The 20,447-nt window shown below is 31.8% G+C and overlaps 1 protein-coding gene across 2 annotated transcripts in view; it reads left to right on the forward strand.

Annotated features, from left to right (window-relative positions):
* MEMO1 (mediator of cell motility 1) overlaps positions 1-19,713 on the forward strand; it is a 121,250-nt gene extending 101,537 nt beyond the window's left edge. For both annotated transcript variants that reach the window (XM_044772208.2, XM_044772209.2), the window contains exons 8-10: positions 6,030-6,106; positions 15,738-15,842; positions 17,267-19,713. In XM_044772208.2, the coding sequence (XP_044628143.1) occupies positions 6,030-6,106; positions 15,738-15,842; positions 17,267-17,398 (314 nt within the window). In that variant the 3' untranslated portion in view covers positions 17,399-19,713. The remainder of the gene's footprint in view (positions 1-6,029; positions 6,107-15,737; positions 15,843-17,266) is intronic.
* The last annotated feature ends 734 nt before the right edge of the window (positions 19,714-20,447 follow it).

Consider the following 20,447-nt stretch of genomic DNA (forward strand, 5'->3'; position numbering starts at 1 on the left):
GGTAGAATATTCTGGTGATAATTACAAAGAAGGACTCAAAATTTCCAAAGGTTAATAAATGTTAGCTATGGGAATTATCCAGAGACTGAAACATATTTATATTTACATTTGGTGGTTAAATAATAGAGCTGTTCCAAATATTTGTTTTTTTTTAGTATCACTGTCACTAACAATACTCACTAAGTGCTTACTTCGTACTTATGGAAAGCTCTGTACTAATTCTTATTAGGAGATTTGATGAAGGTTTGAGGCTAAGTGGAAGATATTGCATGGATACTATTCCAAAATTGGAGTCTCCTTTCTACAAGAATAATAATACCTGTCATTCTTGTAAAGTAAGATTCGTTTTCTATTTTACATGCCTATTGAAGTAATATGAATCATTGGCTAATTATGGGTTAAACTGTCTTTACTTAGAAATTCTTTCATATTTCTCGAATTCATTCTCTAGTGGCATTGATCATCTTTTCTAAATTAATGAGTGCTGTATTCCCATCTCAAAAGTCCAGCTTTTCCTTATGAACATAATGCTTAGTGGTTTCTTCTTCTTTTTTTTAAAGAGACTGTACGGATTGATTTTGTCATACCAGAGTAATGCCAACACTGAATTCTAAATCATTTCACAGGAAGGATTCCATTCCTCAAGTACTCACAGACCTTAAAAGTTTCACTGAGTTAGGCTTTTAACACACTCCACATATCTAAACAGCTGATTTTTGAAGAAAAATCACTTAATTGAGTATGGTACAGTTGACAAATCTCTCAGATACGTACAGTGGAATTTTTTTTGTTTTTGTTGAATGATATGTTAGAATACTGGCAGTGATGACATTTTCCACTTATAGTTGTTGTTTCTCTTTATTCTTTTTGTCCAACTTCTGTGAAAAATAAAGTGAGAAACTTGGTGATAGAGACAGTGGGGAAGACCTATACGTATTTGGAGGGATTTTGCCTCATTGACATTTTTTGTTAGCCAATGTCCATTACAAGAATGACTTTTTTTTTAAAAAAGTATTTTGCTTTAAAGGTTTTCATCTTTCAGATCCCATTTGACTTTTATTTAGACTTGAAAGAGACATTAGAGAAATAAAACTTGGAAGTTTTCTTTTTGAATGAGACAAGCCAAGGGATAGTTGGGAACATAGATTCTATTATGCCCCTTCTTTCTGTCCCATCATTTGAATTCCCCTCAAAAACCCTGCATTTCAGTTCCTGCCTTTTATCTTATCATTAGTCTTTAAACATATGAAAATACATTAATCGGCTCAATAAGTTGGTGTTTCCCTGGTAACATTCATAATGATCCCACCTCATTTCACCTGTCCTGCTACTATCAGGAATAGTGGCATAAATAAAAGGACATTTGCTGCTAGTATTATTGTGGTTAGGTAATGTCGTCCCCTTACTTTGTGTACTTAAGTTCCACATCCTGTAGGATGGCTCCATGTAAGAGAATTTTGTCTGGACCTGTTTAGTTTTTCTAATTACCAAAATTTTCATAAGTTTCATTTTTGTTCTTCTCTATATTTACATATTTAATATTTCTGTTTTCCTGACCTCCTTGAAATTTATATTTCCAAATTTAGACTATTGACTGCTTTCATTAACGTAATTTTCATTTAACTTCTAAAAAGTTTCTAAATGAAACTGGATCTAACAGTATTTGATTCTTTAAAAGTGGATTCATGCATCTATTTGGTTTTCCTTTTATGGTGGTTTTAAGTGCAAATCAATTTCAATAAATTTACTTGGTAAATGTTATGTTATTTTGTTAAAATATGAATAAGGTTCACTACAGTCACTTTAGCAATTTTGGATTTTATCTATAAACTTACATTTGTCTAGGTTTACATAATTTTTTTTCATAAGTATGTACCACTTATTAAAAGTGGTGTTCCCCTAAATATTTATGAAGTTTATGTCTTTATTCAGAGTTCTAGTTTAATATATATTAACAAGTGATTATTCATGCATACTCTTCTTCCTTTCTGTTGTTAGTCTCTTGGGTATGAGGGTGTTGGTATTTTCTAAATACTTAAGTTGGTTTGAGTGTAAGTTAGCTAATTCCTGAAATAGGTCTTATTCAAGCCTTCATATTTGTCTTCTCAAATATTTGTACATACTGATTTCACATGTTTAGGTTTTTGGTCTTTTGTAAGTTTGAGAGAAGGCTGAAACTTTCACATTATAACTAAGACTTCAGAATGAGAGGACCGTAGTATTTTGCTTATAAAAATGATTATTTGATGCTATTTAGATAATATTTCCTTTATGAAATATATTTTTCTTCCGTAGGGATTTCGATTCTGAATGTCCTCAGTTTAGGTCCTTAGTGTAGAATGGCCTATTACTCTGTCACAGGTTGTTGTGAGGTTTAACTCAAATATTTGAAAATGTTTCAACATATAAAATGATTAAGTGAATGTATAACAGTACAGTTTTTACTGGACATATGTCTGAAAGTCTGTCGTACAGTCTGTCGACTGATCTTTTGGGGGCTTTATAGATCCATTTTCCAAGCTCATTGTTTATTTCTGCAATCCAGTGTATAGCTTAATGTTGAGGTATTTAATATTTTTTTACTGTTTGGTTTTGAGGTACTTAAAAGTAGTGTTGGTTCTTGTACCATTCATTGTTATGTTCGTCCTCATTAGTTGATTGTTGTATGTTAAACAGACATCCCTGGAGCTTATTCTCCACACTCTGTGAATCCACTCATTAAAATCACCAGTCACCTTTGGAGATGGGAAAATTACTTACCTGTATTTCTTTTTCTCAGAAAGCGTGCTCTGGAATGGATTCACAAATGAGCTACCCTCCTTCCCTCAAAGAGTAAGGTTTCTGCTTTACAGGATTTTTTTCTTGGGTTATTTTTCCTCTCATCTTTTGAATTTGAAAAGAACTGAGGGAAGGCACCTGAAGAAACTACTGACATACTCACTAGGGGAGTTCCAAAGCTTGCGCTGCCCCTAGGGGCAGTGTCAATGGCTCTTAAAGCTAGAAAGCTCATACTTGGAGTTGAAACAGGGGCTCAAAGAATCCATTTTCCCAGTGTACCTTCTGAAAGGATAAGTTTCAGGTAAGTAATTTTCTCTTATTATGTGATATGCTTTATTCATACTTATAAAAAGTACACAAGTCCAATTCTCCAGGTACATAGGCAACTCTATTTGTTCAGTTTAGATGCATAAGCTTTACTGAATGTTAGAAATGTTGTAAAACAAAATATATCTGCTCATGAGGTACATGAAATCATAATGTAAATCAACAATAAATAATTAAAGGTGCATTTCCGATCAGTGTATGTGCTAGTGTCATTTCTTTCTTACAGATAAAATCTTGATAAACTTAATTTTTTGGTAATTAGAAACAAAAAGAGATCTTTGAACTCAAATTCCAAGCAATTTTTAAGTAAAGTTAGTTACATACAGGCTGAGATGATGGCAACTATTTATTTCAAATTAGATGCTTTCTAATGTATATTGCTTTCTATATGTATATTGACCAGAATGAATTACTTAATTTTTAAATATCTGTACAATTTTTAAAAATTATCCTGAGACAGTTTGAGCTGTTAGATTTTTTCAGTGTAGTACCTATATGTAGTGTGGATTTAGCTTCTTAACTGATATATTCTTTAGAGCTCATCAGATATTTCTACTCAGTTCTTCAGCTACTAAATGTGAGGTGGTTACTAAAGAGTAGCAAAAAGTAGATAGCAAAATATTGAACATTTGCTCATTGATTTTCCATGCATTTTATCATTCTCATTAAATCACATGTTGATTTAATATTTTAAAGTATTTCAAACATTCTATGTACGTTTTTCTTACTTTAAAAGTAGTGTTTAAGTAAAAGTTACATTGAAAATGGTCCATATGAACAAGACAGCATTTTAAAATATAGTTACACTTTTTAATTATGATTAAGACAAGTTAGACCAACTTCAACTGTTTGAAACAGCAGCTCTGAATTTGGAAATAAACAGAAAAGGGTTTTGAGTAGCCGATGGCTATCACAGAGTACATGCATTTTTCTTTGCACCTGAGAGTAGCAGTCTTCAGCTAAGACAGTTCTATCCCAGTCACAAGGATTGTTGAAGATAAAACTAATAGCTATCTCCAGAAGCAAGAAAAAGAGAATGCATTAGTATAAACCTGCAGCTATTCTGGTTCAAAGAATACTCATCTTGATTTCTTCCAAGGATATTACTCTTACTACAGTGACAATGAGACAGAATTTTCTTGTCTAAGATTATTTAATTGTTCATTCATTTCACAAAAGATTTTGGGCAGCTTTATCAAAAGAACTTTGAAATAGTAGAAATTTAGTACCAATGAATTGAATCAGTAAGTTATTGTGACAGGCTTTAGATTTGGCTTTGTGCCTTCTGACAGCCACCTAGCAAAGAGGAAAAATATGGTCGATATGTAGTTCTCATTATTAGGTAGGAGGAAATACATTCTTTAAAGAAAAACAAAGCTAAACCTAACTCTAAATTTTGAAAGAAATGTCTGATGAATTATTTAATATAGGGCATTGAGTCATATATTGTCACTGTCTGAGAATTTTTTTAGTGCAAGGACTGTAATGGATCTCATAGTTATGGCAACATGCAGTAATCTTCAATGTTAACAAAGAAGGTTTTATATTTGGAAAGTAGATATTGTCTCAGAACTCTGTTGCTTGATTCTAGCATATCTGGAATTGTAAGATGCCATATTGATTTAATAATGGCTCTTGGGGGAGAATAAGAACTGCTACATTGATACATATTAATGTATGTGAAAGTTAAGGAAATATGATATATTGTAGAAAGGTGACCATCAAAGATGGTCAGCATCAACAAGTAAAATGTTAAGAATTGTGATGTGTGGGTTTTTTCAAAATAGGTTAAAAGGGCTTTTAAATTTCACACTGCTCATTATTTATAAGATGATAGTTTTTAGTAAAAAACCAGAAAACTTAAAAATCATAATTATCCAGCCAAAGAAACCCATCTCCACAGGTGTGAGGATAATAATTGGATATGTGAACATTGCTCTGAAAATGAAGCACAAGACACATAGTGTGTGCGTACTTGATTGGTGTAGTCATTGATACGTTTAGAAATGCATTTTGGTGACTCTCAAAATAAGGAAATAAAAAAGTAATGAGTTCTTAGAAATAAAGGCATCTTTGAAATATAGGTTTAGATGTATCTGGAATAGAACGTAATCAGTTGAATAACAATCCAAAATCAGTTTTGATTATGTTTAACTTTGGTTTTCATATGACTATAGTAGGAAGCAAAATTTATTTCCTGAGCCTTTGTTTTCTGTCTTCTTTTTAATCTTCTTCCGTTTTACCCTCTCTGTTCTTTGGAGAACAGCTACACATTGAATGTTCTGTGCTTGTACCCTTAGTGTGATTTTATTGTTAGAGTAGGATTATTTAATTATATTTATCTTTTTGTGCACTCTGTTTTAAGGCACTTGTATTGATCCTTTTCCAAGTAGAGAAGTTTGAAAAATGAGATAAATTTTTTTATCGAGGTCATAAAAATCACGCAAGCCACTTGTATCTCTTACCTACACTTTTTTTTCTGTAATAGAGATAAAATCTTTGCATTTGTACAGCAAAATCTAAGCTTTCATTGATTTGTTACATTGAGATAGTTTCCTTAAATCATATTTTCTTGAATCATATTCTTTGGGTTTACTTTCCATTATAGACTGATATAATATGTTTAACAATGCTTCTAACTTTTAAGCTGTTTTGTTTCCTTAGTTTTTTGTATTGCTTGTGACTTTAAGGTTCTACAATGCAATAGATTTAACATCATAAAACACTGGTGATATATCATTTCTTTATTACCTTCCCAAATGTGCCTTTTATTTTTATGTATAAGGGCTCTTGGGAATGATTCTCTCAGAGGCGTAAGCTGTGCTTTGCCTTCCATGAGAACTGAAAGTATTTGGTAAGCGCTTGCTTTCTTTTTAGCTTCTAATTTTTCCCTATTTTATTTTGTACATGATATTTGTTTCAAGGTCAAAGGTTCCGTTACAGTTACTATGATGAATCCCAGGGGGAGATTTATAGATCCATTGAACATCTAGATAAAATGGTAAGTCTTTCAGGTGTGGGGTTTTAATGCTCTAAGGTTTTTTCTTTAATTTCAGATTAGTGATTCAAGACTTAATATGTTGAAATATACAATGGACTAGTAATTCTTTCCCTATCTTTAACTAAATGTGCAAAATATAGTTTGTAATCATATGAATATTAATTATAAATATAATCCCTGTTCTATTAGTAGAAATTTCCTTCATCTTTATTTGATTAATGAGACTAAGAATAATTAGATATGAACTTTAGATACTATTTAGAGGAGTGTCTTAGTTTAAGGGACTACAGATTACTAATGCCATTACTTACTGTTAAGCAGAAACAACCATAGCAAATTCTTAGTTTATTTTATTATTTAATTCCATTTTTTGGCCATTTGGATTTTTCTTAAATGGAATTTCAATTTGTTGTTTTAAATATAGAATTTTAAATATGATTGTATTCTTACCTAGCTCTGGAGTACAGTGGACATTGATCCGTTGTCATTTTCCTTGAAGTAGTATGGTAGTCATAGTATTTGTTTTAATATTAAAAAGTCATATAAATCATTTTGGTATCTACTCATAAGCAGAATATTAAATCTAGCAGATATAGCTCTAACTTGCTCTGACCTTCAACAGATCGTTTCAGTTTTGTAGTCCTCGATTTGTCGTCTTTAAGACGAAAGACTTGGAGTAGATGATCTCTAAATTGTCTTTAAACCCTGTCAGCCTTTAAACTTCTGTCTGTGATCTGTTAAAATCAGCTTTACCATTGTATGAAAAGCTTTATGCATATGTTTTAGTGCAAGAATATTTAGTCTAAAGTAGATAAAACATTTTAGTAAGGAATCTGGATCTGAAACTATAGGTAGATTATATCGCATAGTAGTGTATTTTATTAAAAGTCAAATGGAATGAATGAAAATTTAGTTACTTAGGAGATTTTATCATATGTAAATTTACCTTGTTACTTTAAATCCAGTTATGGCCTAATACTTTTACCTTCAGAATTTTGTTTGGATTTTAATCTACTACTTTTCTTTTGACTTCATGATATTGTCATTTCAGTCGTTTAATTCTTTTCTGGTTTTTAGTTCTTATTTTCCTGAGGTTTAGTTCTCAGTTGCCTCAGAAAACTTTTCTGATTCTATCATCATTTATTTTCTTCATATTGCAAATGGTTAATGGGTGTCTACTGTGTGTCTGGTACTGTGTGAAGTATTGAAGATATTAAGAAGAGAATACATGGTCTCTGGCTTAATGGAACTTACAGTCTATTTATTGAACAGACTTAGAAAGAAGCTCTTACAATATAGAGATGTAAGAGATATTTAGGAGGTAGTGTGGACGCACTGGTCTCCTTACTGTTCTGTGAAAATGCCACATTTGTGCCTACCTTAGGGCTTTTGCCCTTTTTTCACTTGACTGTCTTACTTCCCTTATGGCTTTGCTCAGCTTTCACCTTCCCAGTGAGGCCTATTGACCATTCTATTTAATTTTGCGTCCTACGCTCCACCTTTTCAGCATTCCCAATCCACCTTACCCTGCTCCACTTTTTCTTCCAACAAACTAAATATTTTACTTATTTGTTACAGTTTTGTTAGTCAGAATATTTGTTTTGTTCACTGATGTGTGCAAAGTGCTTGAAGTAGTGATTAGAACATAAGTAGGTGCTCAATAAATGTTTCTCAAATGAATGAATTGGTGAATATAATCTTCCAATATACATAATTAAATTAAGTGAATACCTTAACAGTCGTATCTGAAAGAAATAAAAAGAAAGTAATTTATAATAGATTACTATATATTTAGTAATGTAAATGCCCAAGCACAACTATTTTGGAAGACACAATGAAGTAGTTAGATGCTTACACCTACTGTCATTAGTATAACAGCTACAAATACAAACTTAAACAGTTATTTTATATTTGTGACTCACATTACTAAGTTACATCCTGGGTGACTTGATTTTCCAAAAAGTAAACAATTCTTAGTAAAATTGTAAACTAAACAAAGCACGGTCTGCCCTCACTTTATATGATAGATCCATTCCCTGGGAAATCTACTGTATACTAAAATCATGCAAAACTTCTTTGTTTTTCTATGCAAAATGGAGTTTGGGTATAGATAATTATAAGGGGATTTTTTCACCTCCATGGACATATGAAGGTATTATGGGATGAGAACAATTCTTTGTGTGTGGAACTGTCCTGTGTTACAGGACAATCAGCATCCCTGGACTTCATTCACTAATCCTCCAATAGCATCTTCTAATTATTGGGACAACCCAAAAATGTGCCCACGATTTTCCATTATGCTCCCATGGTGAACGATTGTTCCATGACCTTACCTTACTTTTTCTTGTTAGTACTTATTACTATGTGACTTATCGTTTGTTGATTTGTTTGCTGATAATCTCCCCTATTAGAATATAAGCTTCACGGGATCAGGATCTCTGAGCATTTTGTCTCAGCCTGTCAGTGGGTACTCAATGTATATATTTGTTGAATGAATCAATGGATGAATGGATGGCAGAGTGGTGAGAAATGAAGCTAGAGAAACTAGAACAGGCTTTTCAAAGGATATTAAATAGGAAAGTGTTAAAATCAGATTGTATTTGAACAGATCATATAGCTACAGTGTAGCAAATTGGTTGCAGGGAGGCCAGAGGACAAATGAGTAGACCAGTTTGGTAATCCAGGTGAGAAACGGTAATTTAGACAATGGATGGGGTGGTGGTGGTGGAAGAGAGGGACAGAGTGGATGCATTCAGTATATTTAAGAGACAAATTGATGATAGGACTTGGAGATTGATTGAACTTGTGGGGGAAGGAAGTATCAAGGATGACTCCTAAATATTTGGCTTATGCTGCTGTTTGAGTGTTGGTACTATTCACTTAGGTCAGAAGCACAAGAAGATAGGACCAGGAAGGGAGATCATAAATCCTATTAGCGATACATTATGTTTGCTGTTGCCTTTAAGGCATCCAAGTGGCTATGTCAATTAGGCAGGCATTTGGATTTTCATTTCACCAATTATTTTTTAGTGCGTTTACAGTCCGAGGCACTGGTGGAGATATGACAGTAAACAAGCATACTTGCTCTCATAGAAATTTTCTTTTAATGGGAGGAGATGTACATTTTTTTTTAAGGTAAGGATGTATTTAAATCAGTTTCCAGTAGTGATGTGTGCTATACAGAAAATGTTAAAAGGGTTTTGAAATAATAAATGATTCAAGGCTGCTTTAGATTGAGTGATTGGAGAAAGACTTTCCTGAGGAGGAACATTAAACTGAGATACAAATGATAAGAAGGAGCAAACCAAGTAAAGATCAGAGAGGAGAGCATTCTTCCCTCTGCCAGTGCAAACACCTTAAGATGGAAAAGAGGCTGGTGTGTTAGAAGAAAAGAAAAAAGGCCAGTGTTGCAGGAGTATAGTAGGTAAGGGTGAGAGTGTAGAAGCTGTGCTAAGAGAAGTAGGCAGGGATCAGATAATGGAGGGCTTTTTATTCCAGGGTAAGATATTTATGCAAGTACAATGGGAAGTGAAATGATGTAATTTACATTATTTTAAAGGTCACTCAGGCGGTTGTATAGGGTCAGGAGTGGTAACAATGGGCATTGACAATAGTTTAGAGGAGAGATGATAGTAAGTTGGACTGGAATGGTATTAGAAATGGAAAGAATTTGATAAATTTAAGATCTCTTTCAGAATAGTTAACAGGGCTTTGCTAATGGATTGACTGTGTTGGTTGGAGCTCAGAGAAGAGGTCTGGAGTGAGTTTGGGAGTTCTCAACATGTAAATGATATTTAAAGCCAGGGTAGAGATGAGTTTGTCTGCTGTAGTAATCCTCAACCCTGTTTTTACAACCGAAATCACCTGTGGAACTTTTCCAAAGTAGATTTGCCCATACCCGCCCCTAGAGATCCCCTTTCAGTGGTGTGGAAAGAGTCCCAACATCTTTATTCCTAAATTAACTTTGTAAGTGAATTTGAACTGGCCCACACTGACTCATGATCTGTTGAAGTAGAACAAAATTTCTTATCTTCTGTCTCCCTGTTTTCTATTCAGCTCTTTAAATCATTTGTGAACTTTTATCAGGCAGTATTTAATTTTGCAAATGTCAGAACTTGTGAATCAGTGAGTTGATGCTTTTGGCACAAGGGAGATGTTTTCCCCCAAATGTTGGTTTGCCTGGTGCTCTGAAGTCACTGAACATCACTGAGAATTCCTTTGGAATTCTCTAGAATTGTGGTCATATTTAAATACTTTAATATTTGTTACTCTGTGTATGTGTTATGTATAAACATCCATACTTAACAATTCTTTCAGCCTTTCTTCTAACTCTCTGTTTTTAGCTTATATTTATTAAGCGGACTAGCTGTCTTTATTTTCCTTGATGTACCTGATCAATTAAATAGATAGACCTTGGTTTCTTACTTTGAGGCAGAGGAAAAAGAGCAACATTTACACATTCTCATGATTCTCATAACTTCTCCTGAAATTGCTACCTTTTCTGCTAGCTTTTTTGAAACTAGAAATTTTTGTTCAAAAAATATAAGTAACACCAGTAAGCTTTAAGTTGACTTCTAAATCTGCATATCATTTACCTTACTTTAGATGTCCAAAATTACCAGAGTGTAACTTTCAAAATTTTATTGAAATAGCCTGGAATGCCATTTTTGAATAAATATTGGGTATTTGCTTCATATTAATATGCTTGAATTTAATATTTGATAATAACATTTGACTTGGAGTTGATTTTTGTGGTCCATTTATTGAAACATTTATATTTATATATAGAATTTTTAAATGGCTCATAAGTGTTCTGTTTTTTTATTAACATGCTGTTAATTCAAGTTATGTCAACTGTGGGAGTTAGAATAAATGGATTAAAATAATAAGAATGGTTAGCTCTATACTTGTACTCATGTATATATGTTTTATACATATATGTCTATATGTGCACTCAGGCAGACTCTTATAATGTATTTACTTAATTGATTTGTATAACTAAACGGTGAATATCTCTCTGTATATTCCTTTTCTAAAGTGTTATTTTATGCTATAAATAATTTCATTCGTTTGAGAACCAATTTCTTAGTTTCTATATGCAATCATTTCAGAGCAAGTATAATTGGATGGTTCTCTATATAACTATTGCAAGAATATTAGCAAATTTGAATTGTAATATGTAATTATACATTTTGAAGCTTGATTGAGTGAAATTATTTTTAAGTATAAAATTTTAGATTTAATCTGTTCAAAATTAGTGTGTTATTAAGTTTTTGGTCCTTTTTTTGTTATCAGAAAAGTCTTATAATAAAATGCAGTTGTTAACATACTAGAAAATAAATAAAAGTGTTTCTAGATTCCGAAAGCAAAAGAAAAATAGCTATTCTTCTTACTGCAAAATATTTATGCCTTTAGCATTTGAATATCTTGGAAATTAATTATGTGAAAAAAATACATAAAGAAAGAAAAATATATAGGAAAACAAACTGGATCTTCCAAAGGTTCTCATTGGGGAAAAAATAAGTAACTAGTTGTAGATGTAGATTCTGGAAGTCTTATATTATCATCAGCTGCTGACCATGTTTTTTGGTAGTTAGTACTCTGCAGTTTTAGTAATTATGGTGACCAAAGCAGAACATATTTTAAGACATTGATTTTTGTGAACTTGTTAGATTACATACTTGAAACATTAGCCATACTTATACATAATTTATATATATATACACACATGATCATGTTATTTTTTCTCTACCACTTTTGATGTAGAATCGTATTTCATTATGGACATTGGCAAATTACTTATGATTTGGCAGAGAGAATCTGAAAATGTCATTAGTCGTCCTTATGACTTCTTTTCCTTCCAAATTTATTAATAGTCACTTTTTGATTTGAACTTTAGCTATGTTTCTTCTTTCTTCCTGCTCTTTTGAAAGTGAAATTGTTCATATTTGTCTACTCATACTTCTTTCTCTTGAACTTAGGCCATTAGATTCTTTAGTAGTCTTTGGTAGGTTTTTATAACATCCTCTTCAAGGTAGTTATGTATTAGTACATTGCTTCTTAGCACTGCTATCTTTTGGGTGATTTTTTTTCCATAAAATTTCTTTCATTATAAGATTTTATCTAGATGCCTCTTAAAGAAACCAGAATATTTTCTTTTCCAACCTCACCTCCCTAACTGTGTACCTATCTCTCCAACATAAATACATATCCTTACTTAAAAAAATGAGGCCACAGTCCTAATGATTTGATAATATGGCGATTAATTATGAATTCATAATTAAAAGACACGATTCTAGTTATTATTTCTTAAAGGCCTGTAAAAAAGTTTTGCTACTTTTTCATTACTTTAGAGGGAGATTATTTCTGGGTGATAGAATTTAAAATGAAATAAAATTTCAATTAAATATTTTATATATAGATGAACATTTTTAAATGGGAAGATCTTTGTTATCTTATCCGAGTCTTGAGTTTGCAGATCTGTCAGTTAAAGCTGCCTACTCATTTTGGGATTGCCTCTTGGGATTTGACATTACAAGTTTTTACCCATTACTTGGAGAGTCAGCACTATGGTAGAGATTTCCTCTGCCCTTGTCCCCCTTAAGGTAGGGAGTTAGCTTCCAATCTGAGGATTTCTTGTTGAAGCTGCCAAATTCCTCAGAAACCCAAATCCTGATGGATAGGCTTTCAGTGTCTGTAATGTCTGCTCTTAGTGCTGAGCAGGTAGTGACCCACTTCACTGCTTCATATTAGAGTAAGTTCATGTGAACAAATTCTCAATGTACTAGACCCCAGGCATGCTTTCCATCCCCTGAGCTTCAGATTCACTGATCATATCTTCCAGTATTTCAAGGAATAGAAAAGTTAATTAGGCATATTTGAGAAGCACTTTATTTTTCATCTTCTTGAAACTTTGACAATAGTATCAAACCAGAGTCTTCATCTTCTTGGAATTTTGGTAATAGTAATTTCAAAATTGGTAGCATCAAAATATAAATATATACAAAAGCATATTTGCCAGTGTTCTATATTAGTTAATGGATGTCCCATTTCACAATTTTTTTTTTAAAGGTCTCTTTAAAGATTTTATTTTTCCTTTTTCTTCCCAAAGCCCCCCGGTACATAGTTGTATATTTTTTAGTTGTGGGTCCTTCTAGTTGTGGCATGTGGGATGCCACCTCAGCATGGCCTAATGAGCAGTGTCATGTCCACGCCCAGGATTCAAACTGGCAAAACCCTGGGCCACTGAAGCGGAGCGCAAGAACCTAACCACTTGGCCATGGGGCCGGCCCCTCATTTCACAGTTTTATTATCATTATTACTGTTGTTTGCATACTTCATGAATTTTCTGATTGAAGAGATTTTCTCATAAGAAAAGCCTTAATTTTTCCTCTCTGTCCCTCCTTTATAAAAAGGCATACCTCTTAACTATCATATTTGTCAGAGAATTGAGTGTAATGTAATTGATTCTTGCCCTAGTAGGTATATAACACACTTTAGAGAATTAAAAATTAAAATTTAATCCCTTAACTTCTATCATCTCAATTTTTTATTTTCCCTGTTGTAATTTAACCATTATATCTTCATTTCGAACACTTTATTTAGTAGTGTTTTTACATTTATAACTTTATATCTTTCTATATGAAATTTCTTGGCCAGTTACTTTGAATTCTTTGTCTTCTATAAATATGATCATTAGTTTTCTTCTCTTTGAATTCCTTATTTCACTGTAACTGTGATGTTTGTTGAGAATGTGCTTTGAGATTTTAGTATTAAAATGTACATTGGAACCTCAGTGTCACATAATTTGTTAATGAGTGGAATTCTATTTAAGGTAAGCTGTGCTAGACTTCATCTAGGAGCATTAAAAGTTCTCTTACAACGTGTATGTATGTATGTAACCGACTGTAGCAATGTGAGAGTATTTAAAGAATTGTTAGTACATCTCTTGTTATACTATGTGAAGCAGAGTAGTCAGTGAGAAAGGGCCTAGGATTAGAAATTTAGCAGCAAGCTTTTAACCGTTTTTGTGCCTCAGTTTCTTCATCTTTAGGGAGTTATATCTTGATTATCCATATTATGAAAGATATTTCTAACGCTATCTCTGCATTACTACTTGTTTTAGAAATATATTGTATGGTTTTCTTTGTACCAGAATTATGATATTAATTGTTTATGTTAGGTTTAACTTTAAGTTAGTTCATATTTCTCTGAGCTTATACCAATTGTCAGTGGAGATTGTTGTCCTACCTAAAATCCTCTTAGTTTGCAGGGAAAACCTAGCTTAGCATTAAACACTGGTTGTGGATAAATCTGAGGGTGGCTAATTGATATGCAAGCAATGGAAAGTTGATTATACATGCATATGCCTAGCTTTCACATATTTTGTAGAAAAATGTAATAATGTTTATGAAGGACTTGAATATTCTGAAAAAGGTTCTTTATAAAATTTGATGCTGCCACTGCAATATTTGTATGTTGTCTACTGATCAGATTTTTCAGTTGAATGTTCATCTGATTACTCCAGGTGCTTTTACATTGTGCTTGTTTTGTTAAAACATGTTGAAATATAATTTAAAAAACAGCACAAAATATATCAAGTAATTCCCTAGTTAAACCACCATTTACATTTCTCCCAGAGGATATTAACCAGTTTATTGAACACAAATATAAAGTATTTTACCTGAACAAGAGAACGACGTAAGGTAATTGGTAAATGAATGAGTTAGAATCATTGATTTGTTGGCCTTATTCACATGAGTTAGAATTGCTCTATATATTAATGTAGTATGATCACAGTATTTGAATGCATTTGCAGAGTACAGAATTTACTATAAACAAGTGTCCAAGTCATAGTGGTTGTTTTAATAGTAGTCTAAAAATTTTGATTCTGAATTAAAATCTTGAAAATAAAGCATTCTAGTTTAAAGTATAAAGAGATGAAAAGCTTTTCTTTTTTAAAGTTGTTCATAAAAGACCTATTTTGCTTGAGCTTTTATCAATCTTTTATGAGCTTTAAATGAAAAATGTTAATGTTTTTCTTAGTTTGTGGTATCTTTCTTTTAATCGCATTACCTAGATAATTACTGATCATTCAAAGTGCCTTGCACACTGTTGATTTTTAAGTATATGTTATGGAAATATTTAAATTACAATCAACTCTTGATTATTTATGCCAGTGGTAGGAGAAATATAATGGCTATAGGGAAACACAGCCATACAGCAATTTTAATTTTAGATTTCATATGAAAGTTTTCACAATGAGTTTACTTTTGTCAGTATATTTATATAAGAAAAATAACAAATTGTGAAGTATTCAAGCATTGTGAGCTAAGTGACAACTGGTGAAGGTGGTGTAGAAACATACTGGGAGGTCAGAGAAACTAAGCTGGGATTAGAAGTTTCAGTTAATACAGTATTTATGTTATTGAGAGTTGACTGTAATGAGATTACCTTTGATGAATGAGTTTGATATTTCATAAGGTTTATTTAAAGTATTTTCTTTACTTCTCCTTATTTGAAAAATTATGGTGTTTAGCTCTAAGTAACAGTTTTTAAAATGTAATTAGGAAATAATAAATTGTGTCCTTTATTTTCTTTCATTTTCTTTTTCTCTTCTTCTTTTTTTTAGGGTATGAGTATTATAGAACAATTAGACCCTGTATCTTTTAGCAATTACTTGAAGAAATATCATAATACTATATGTGGAAGACATCCCATTGGGGTGTTATTAAATGTGAGTATCCTTAGGAAGCCTTGATTTTTAACATTTGATCCTGTGATGTTTCGAAATATCTTAATTATCATCTGTGATACCTTATTAGCATTGGTTTTAGGTAAATATAGTCAATTTTCTTTCTAGTACTTTCGGATAACTTTGATTTGCATTGTTTTGGTTATTTGAATAAAGTTATTTATCACTGAAAGACAGGCCAATACTTTCTTTTAAATATAGAAAGTTATTTAGGATAGAAACCCATTTTTTCTCTTGACTCTCAACCAATTCCAATATGTTCTTTACAAATATAAACCAAAGTAACCTTTCAAGAGATATGGTTTTATTAAATTTTTTCTTTTATTTAGTGTTCTAGACACTATAAAAAATTAATGGAAGATTCTCCTCTTGAACTTTAGATATTCATAATTTAGTAAAGCAACACAGATGACATGTATGTGTTTTCCTCTTTACAACAAAAGCAATAATATTTTATTTTATTTAAATTAAATAAATTAAATATTTTATTTAAAGAATGGTAAGAGGCAGAAGTTTTGGTTACCTGGATTTTCAAAAGAGATAATAACATTAATTTTTTGCCAATAAATAAAACAGTATGGGTTTTCTGAAAGAGAGTATAAGACTCTTTAAGAAAGAAGAAAATATATACTTAGGACTAGGAGGAGGAGGTAATAATGGGCTTATTGTTTGGAAAGGCAGAGAAGTGATGGAGAAGATAACGTAGTCTAGAGTAGTATAGGGTAAGAACTTGAAGTCCAGTGTGACTTTGATGTGATTTGAAAGATACCGTTGTGGCTTTCTAGGAAGAGTTTTCTCTTAACTGGTATTGATTGGTTGGAAGAAAAGTCTTTTAAGGGCTTAAAACTAATTTCTGAAATTTAAACTAGAATAGCTATACTAATTTCCTGAAGTCTGAATTGGATCAAATAAAATTTTAATAAAATGAATGGTGAGCCAATCTACAATTAAAGTAAAAATCTCAGTATACTTCTTAGATCTGGAACTGAATTTATGTACATTTCAAATTTGGTGAAAGTCGGACAAAGAGAAGACTCCAACATTTCAAGACAGAAGTGGCCATGATTTGGTTTAGAGAATAGAGATGAAGATACTGTGTTGTTACTGTTTTGTTTTTTTTTTTTAAAGTGGCCTTATTAAATAGAAGGAGAGGTAGAGTGGAAGATGACTGATATTTATCAAGAAGCTGGATTAGGAGCAGTTCTTTGAGAGAATGAAATAAGGAATTCTCTCTTTTTTCCTGTTTAATATAAGGTGATGCAAAATTCAAGGAACAATTGAAGAGTAGAGTGAAAGAGAGATCTTGGCTTCAGCTGTGATGTGCACAAAATTAAGCCGCCAACACATTCAAAGAATGCTCACTGTTTGATATGATATCTGTCATAACCTAATTTTTCTTTTTCTAGGCTATCACAGAGCTCCAGAAGAATGGAATGAATATGAGCTTTTCCTTTTTGAATTATGCCCAGTCAAGCCAGTGTAGAAACTGGCAAGACAGTTCAGTGAGTTATGCAGCTGGAGCACTCACAGTCCACTGAAGCTCTGAATCCTCAGGGATGCCACCTGCACATACTCATACTCTGTCCGGGGTCCCAGCCTAGCCCTTACCAAGATACTGGTCCTGGTTTGGGGGGATTCTGAAACCTCAAACTAATAGAACTTTCTTCTCTTCTTTTCTAGTAGGTGTAGTCCTTCCTTAATTTCAACTCATTAAAAAATGCTTTATAGTTTAGGGCAGTGGAAGGAAGGCTGGCATAAAAATATATTGATCAAAAAAGATGGCAATGTAAAGGCCTAGTTGTGGCAGACAGTTTTTTGAAAGTAACTTGTAAAGCATTTACCATATCCTAAATTTGCACTCTTTGCAGACTTGTGCACATATATTCCGCTTTCAGAATAGTTTTGCAAATTGTACACAAACAAACAAAAAAGGGTGGAAGCTTTTTAATAAAGAAATTGCATTTATAAATGATCTGTATTAGAATATAATAAATCTCCAGTTACAGTCAATTACTACCCATGTTGTACAACAGATACCTTCTATTTTAGTTGCTAATAAAGGGCTACACAACTCAAAATAGTCTGATTTAAACTTATTGCTCTGTGGTATATATGAAAATTGTTTTTTATCAATTCCATTTCAGAATTTTATGTTAAAAGTGGTAAACTTCAACTTTTATTTAAAAATATGTTAGGATGTATTTTTATATTTTACTTATGTGATTTTTTTATCACAGATATTAGAATTGTATTTTAAAGTTAGTTTTTAAAATTACATACAGTTTGCTTTTTTGTGTGTGACATCACTTTGTGTCATTACTATATTGTAATAGAATATAAATTCAAGATTGGTAAAAGAACATAGATGTAGTCCTTTACTTTAGAGATGGTGTTTGAAGGCAGTAGTCTGCAAATGAGGAAACATTGAAGAGTGTTCTTAGTGTTTTCACATCATTGCAGACCATATACTGCTCTTATGCTTTTTTAGTGCTTTAAGTAATTTGATTCTCTTACTTGAATTTTTAGCAAGAAATCATTAACAATAACAACAACAACAACAACAAACAAAAAACCACTAGATTTTCTTGTAGTTCTACAATTTTTTTTTGTTATCACTTTTGGTGCGGCTCTTCCAACTAAAATAATGGTATGGTGTTGTATTTCTTTCTTTAGCATAGACCAATTGTAGTCACTTTGGGGAAAAAAAAGTAATTCAATTAGTTAATTATTGGCCACCATGCATGTACTAGATTATAACTATTTTAATCTCACACTGGGTATCTACATTACATTGGAGAGCATTTGTGTCTTCAGTGTTATGGCAGAATAGCACAATTTTTAGATGCCTTGCACCAATTTTATTTACAGATTTGCATTTCTTATTTACTAAATATCAACTTTCTATACTCAAGAATTGAGATAAACTAATGTTATCTTTTGGATTCAAAATTACCCACATGTGTGGATATTATACTCTTACATATTAGTGATTTATTTTCCATTATTTAGATATACTTTTGAATACTATAAATATTTATTCCTTATTTATTATAAAGACTATAAAAGTTTCAAAATTGACTACAGAGTGAATTTTTAATGTTTTCTGAGTAAAAAACTAATATATGATTATTATAGAAAATACTGAAAAATATAAAGAAGAGAAAAAAATTATCCACAATCTCATTATACTATATTAACACTGTTAATACTTTTTGTATTTCCTTTCAGTCTTTGTCTATGCTGTTTATATGTATGAGTGTGTATATGTGTTTGTGTGTGTGCATAATAACAAAATTGAGATTATACCGACCATATAGTTGTATTCCCTACTTTTTATAACTTAACATCGTATCATAATTACTTCCCCATGTCTTTGAAAATGTGATTTTTTTTTAAATGGCTGCCTAATATTCTGCTGTGTGAATATAGCATAATTGAACCAGTTCTCTCTCTGGATATTAGATTGTTTCTAATATTTCACAATTATAAATAATAGTGGGATGGACATAATTGTATGTGAAATTTGAACTCTCTATTAGACTAGTTCTTTAGGATATATTCATGAGAATGGGATCATTGGTTTAGATGCTGAAAACTTTTTAGGCTCTTTAAAATATGGCCAAATTACCCTTCAGAAAGATTGTACCAAATTAGTGATCTATGAGTACCCATCATACTGCCCCTTCTCTGTTGATTTTTATTTTTTCTAATCTTTGACAGTTTGTTAAACAAATAATTGGTTGTTCTTTTGATCATTCTAATAAGAGTGGCTTTACAATGAATTATTTTGTTTCTTCTGTAATTTTATAGTTGATTGATTAATAAAAAACACATGAGGGTTGCTAAGGTTGAATGGGCTGTAACTCTGAGTATGTTTACTGTACATTTAAAACTCTAGATTTCAGTATCACTCCACCTTTTCCTAGAACTTGAGCATATCTTTCATACTCAGTCCTAAAGTAGAAAGAGTTCCAAACTGATAGTTGAGTGTTGGGTTTTAATTTTGCCTCTGGCACTAATTAGTTCTCTCACTATAAATATTTCGTGTTGGTTTGAAACTTTCTCCTATCTGTAAAATATGGAGGTGATCTCTTAAGCACTTTCTAGTTTCAAAGTACTTTAATGTTGTAACTTTAGAGATTCTGTTGTCACTTATGTTAAAAAGATACATGATTGAATTAGATGATAGGTACTGTCTTTTGATTTCAACTCTACAGACATGAAAATGAAAGTTTTTTTTAATACAGAAGAGAAATTAATTTGCGTTATTTAATGCAGTTAATATTATCTAAATTGTTCAACTTAAGCTTTCCTGCTTTAAGTGCCTTTAGAAGTGTTTTGTATTTGAAATCTAAAATGTAAAGGAAATTACTATGTAGTTCTCTACAGTTTCTTCTTTATTAAATACTTTTGAGTTATTTGCAGCAGCTTTTTTTTTAACCTTAGCTTGCACAGAGCAGTATATTCATGGGTTATTCACTATTCTGCTAGTAAGTCTTTGAGAAATTTATATTACACATTAACTTAGTGAGCAGGTAAAAAGGCTCTATGTCTTGGGTGGGTAACAGATCTTCATACAGAGCAAGA

The sequence above is a fragment of the Equus asinus genome, chromosome 6 (genome assembly GCF_041296235.1).
Source record: "Equus asinus isolate D_3611 breed Donkey chromosome 6, EquAss-T2T_v2, whole genome shotgun sequence".
Taxonomy (NCBI): Eukaryota; Metazoa; Chordata; class Mammalia; order Perissodactyla; family Equidae; genus Equus; species Equus asinus.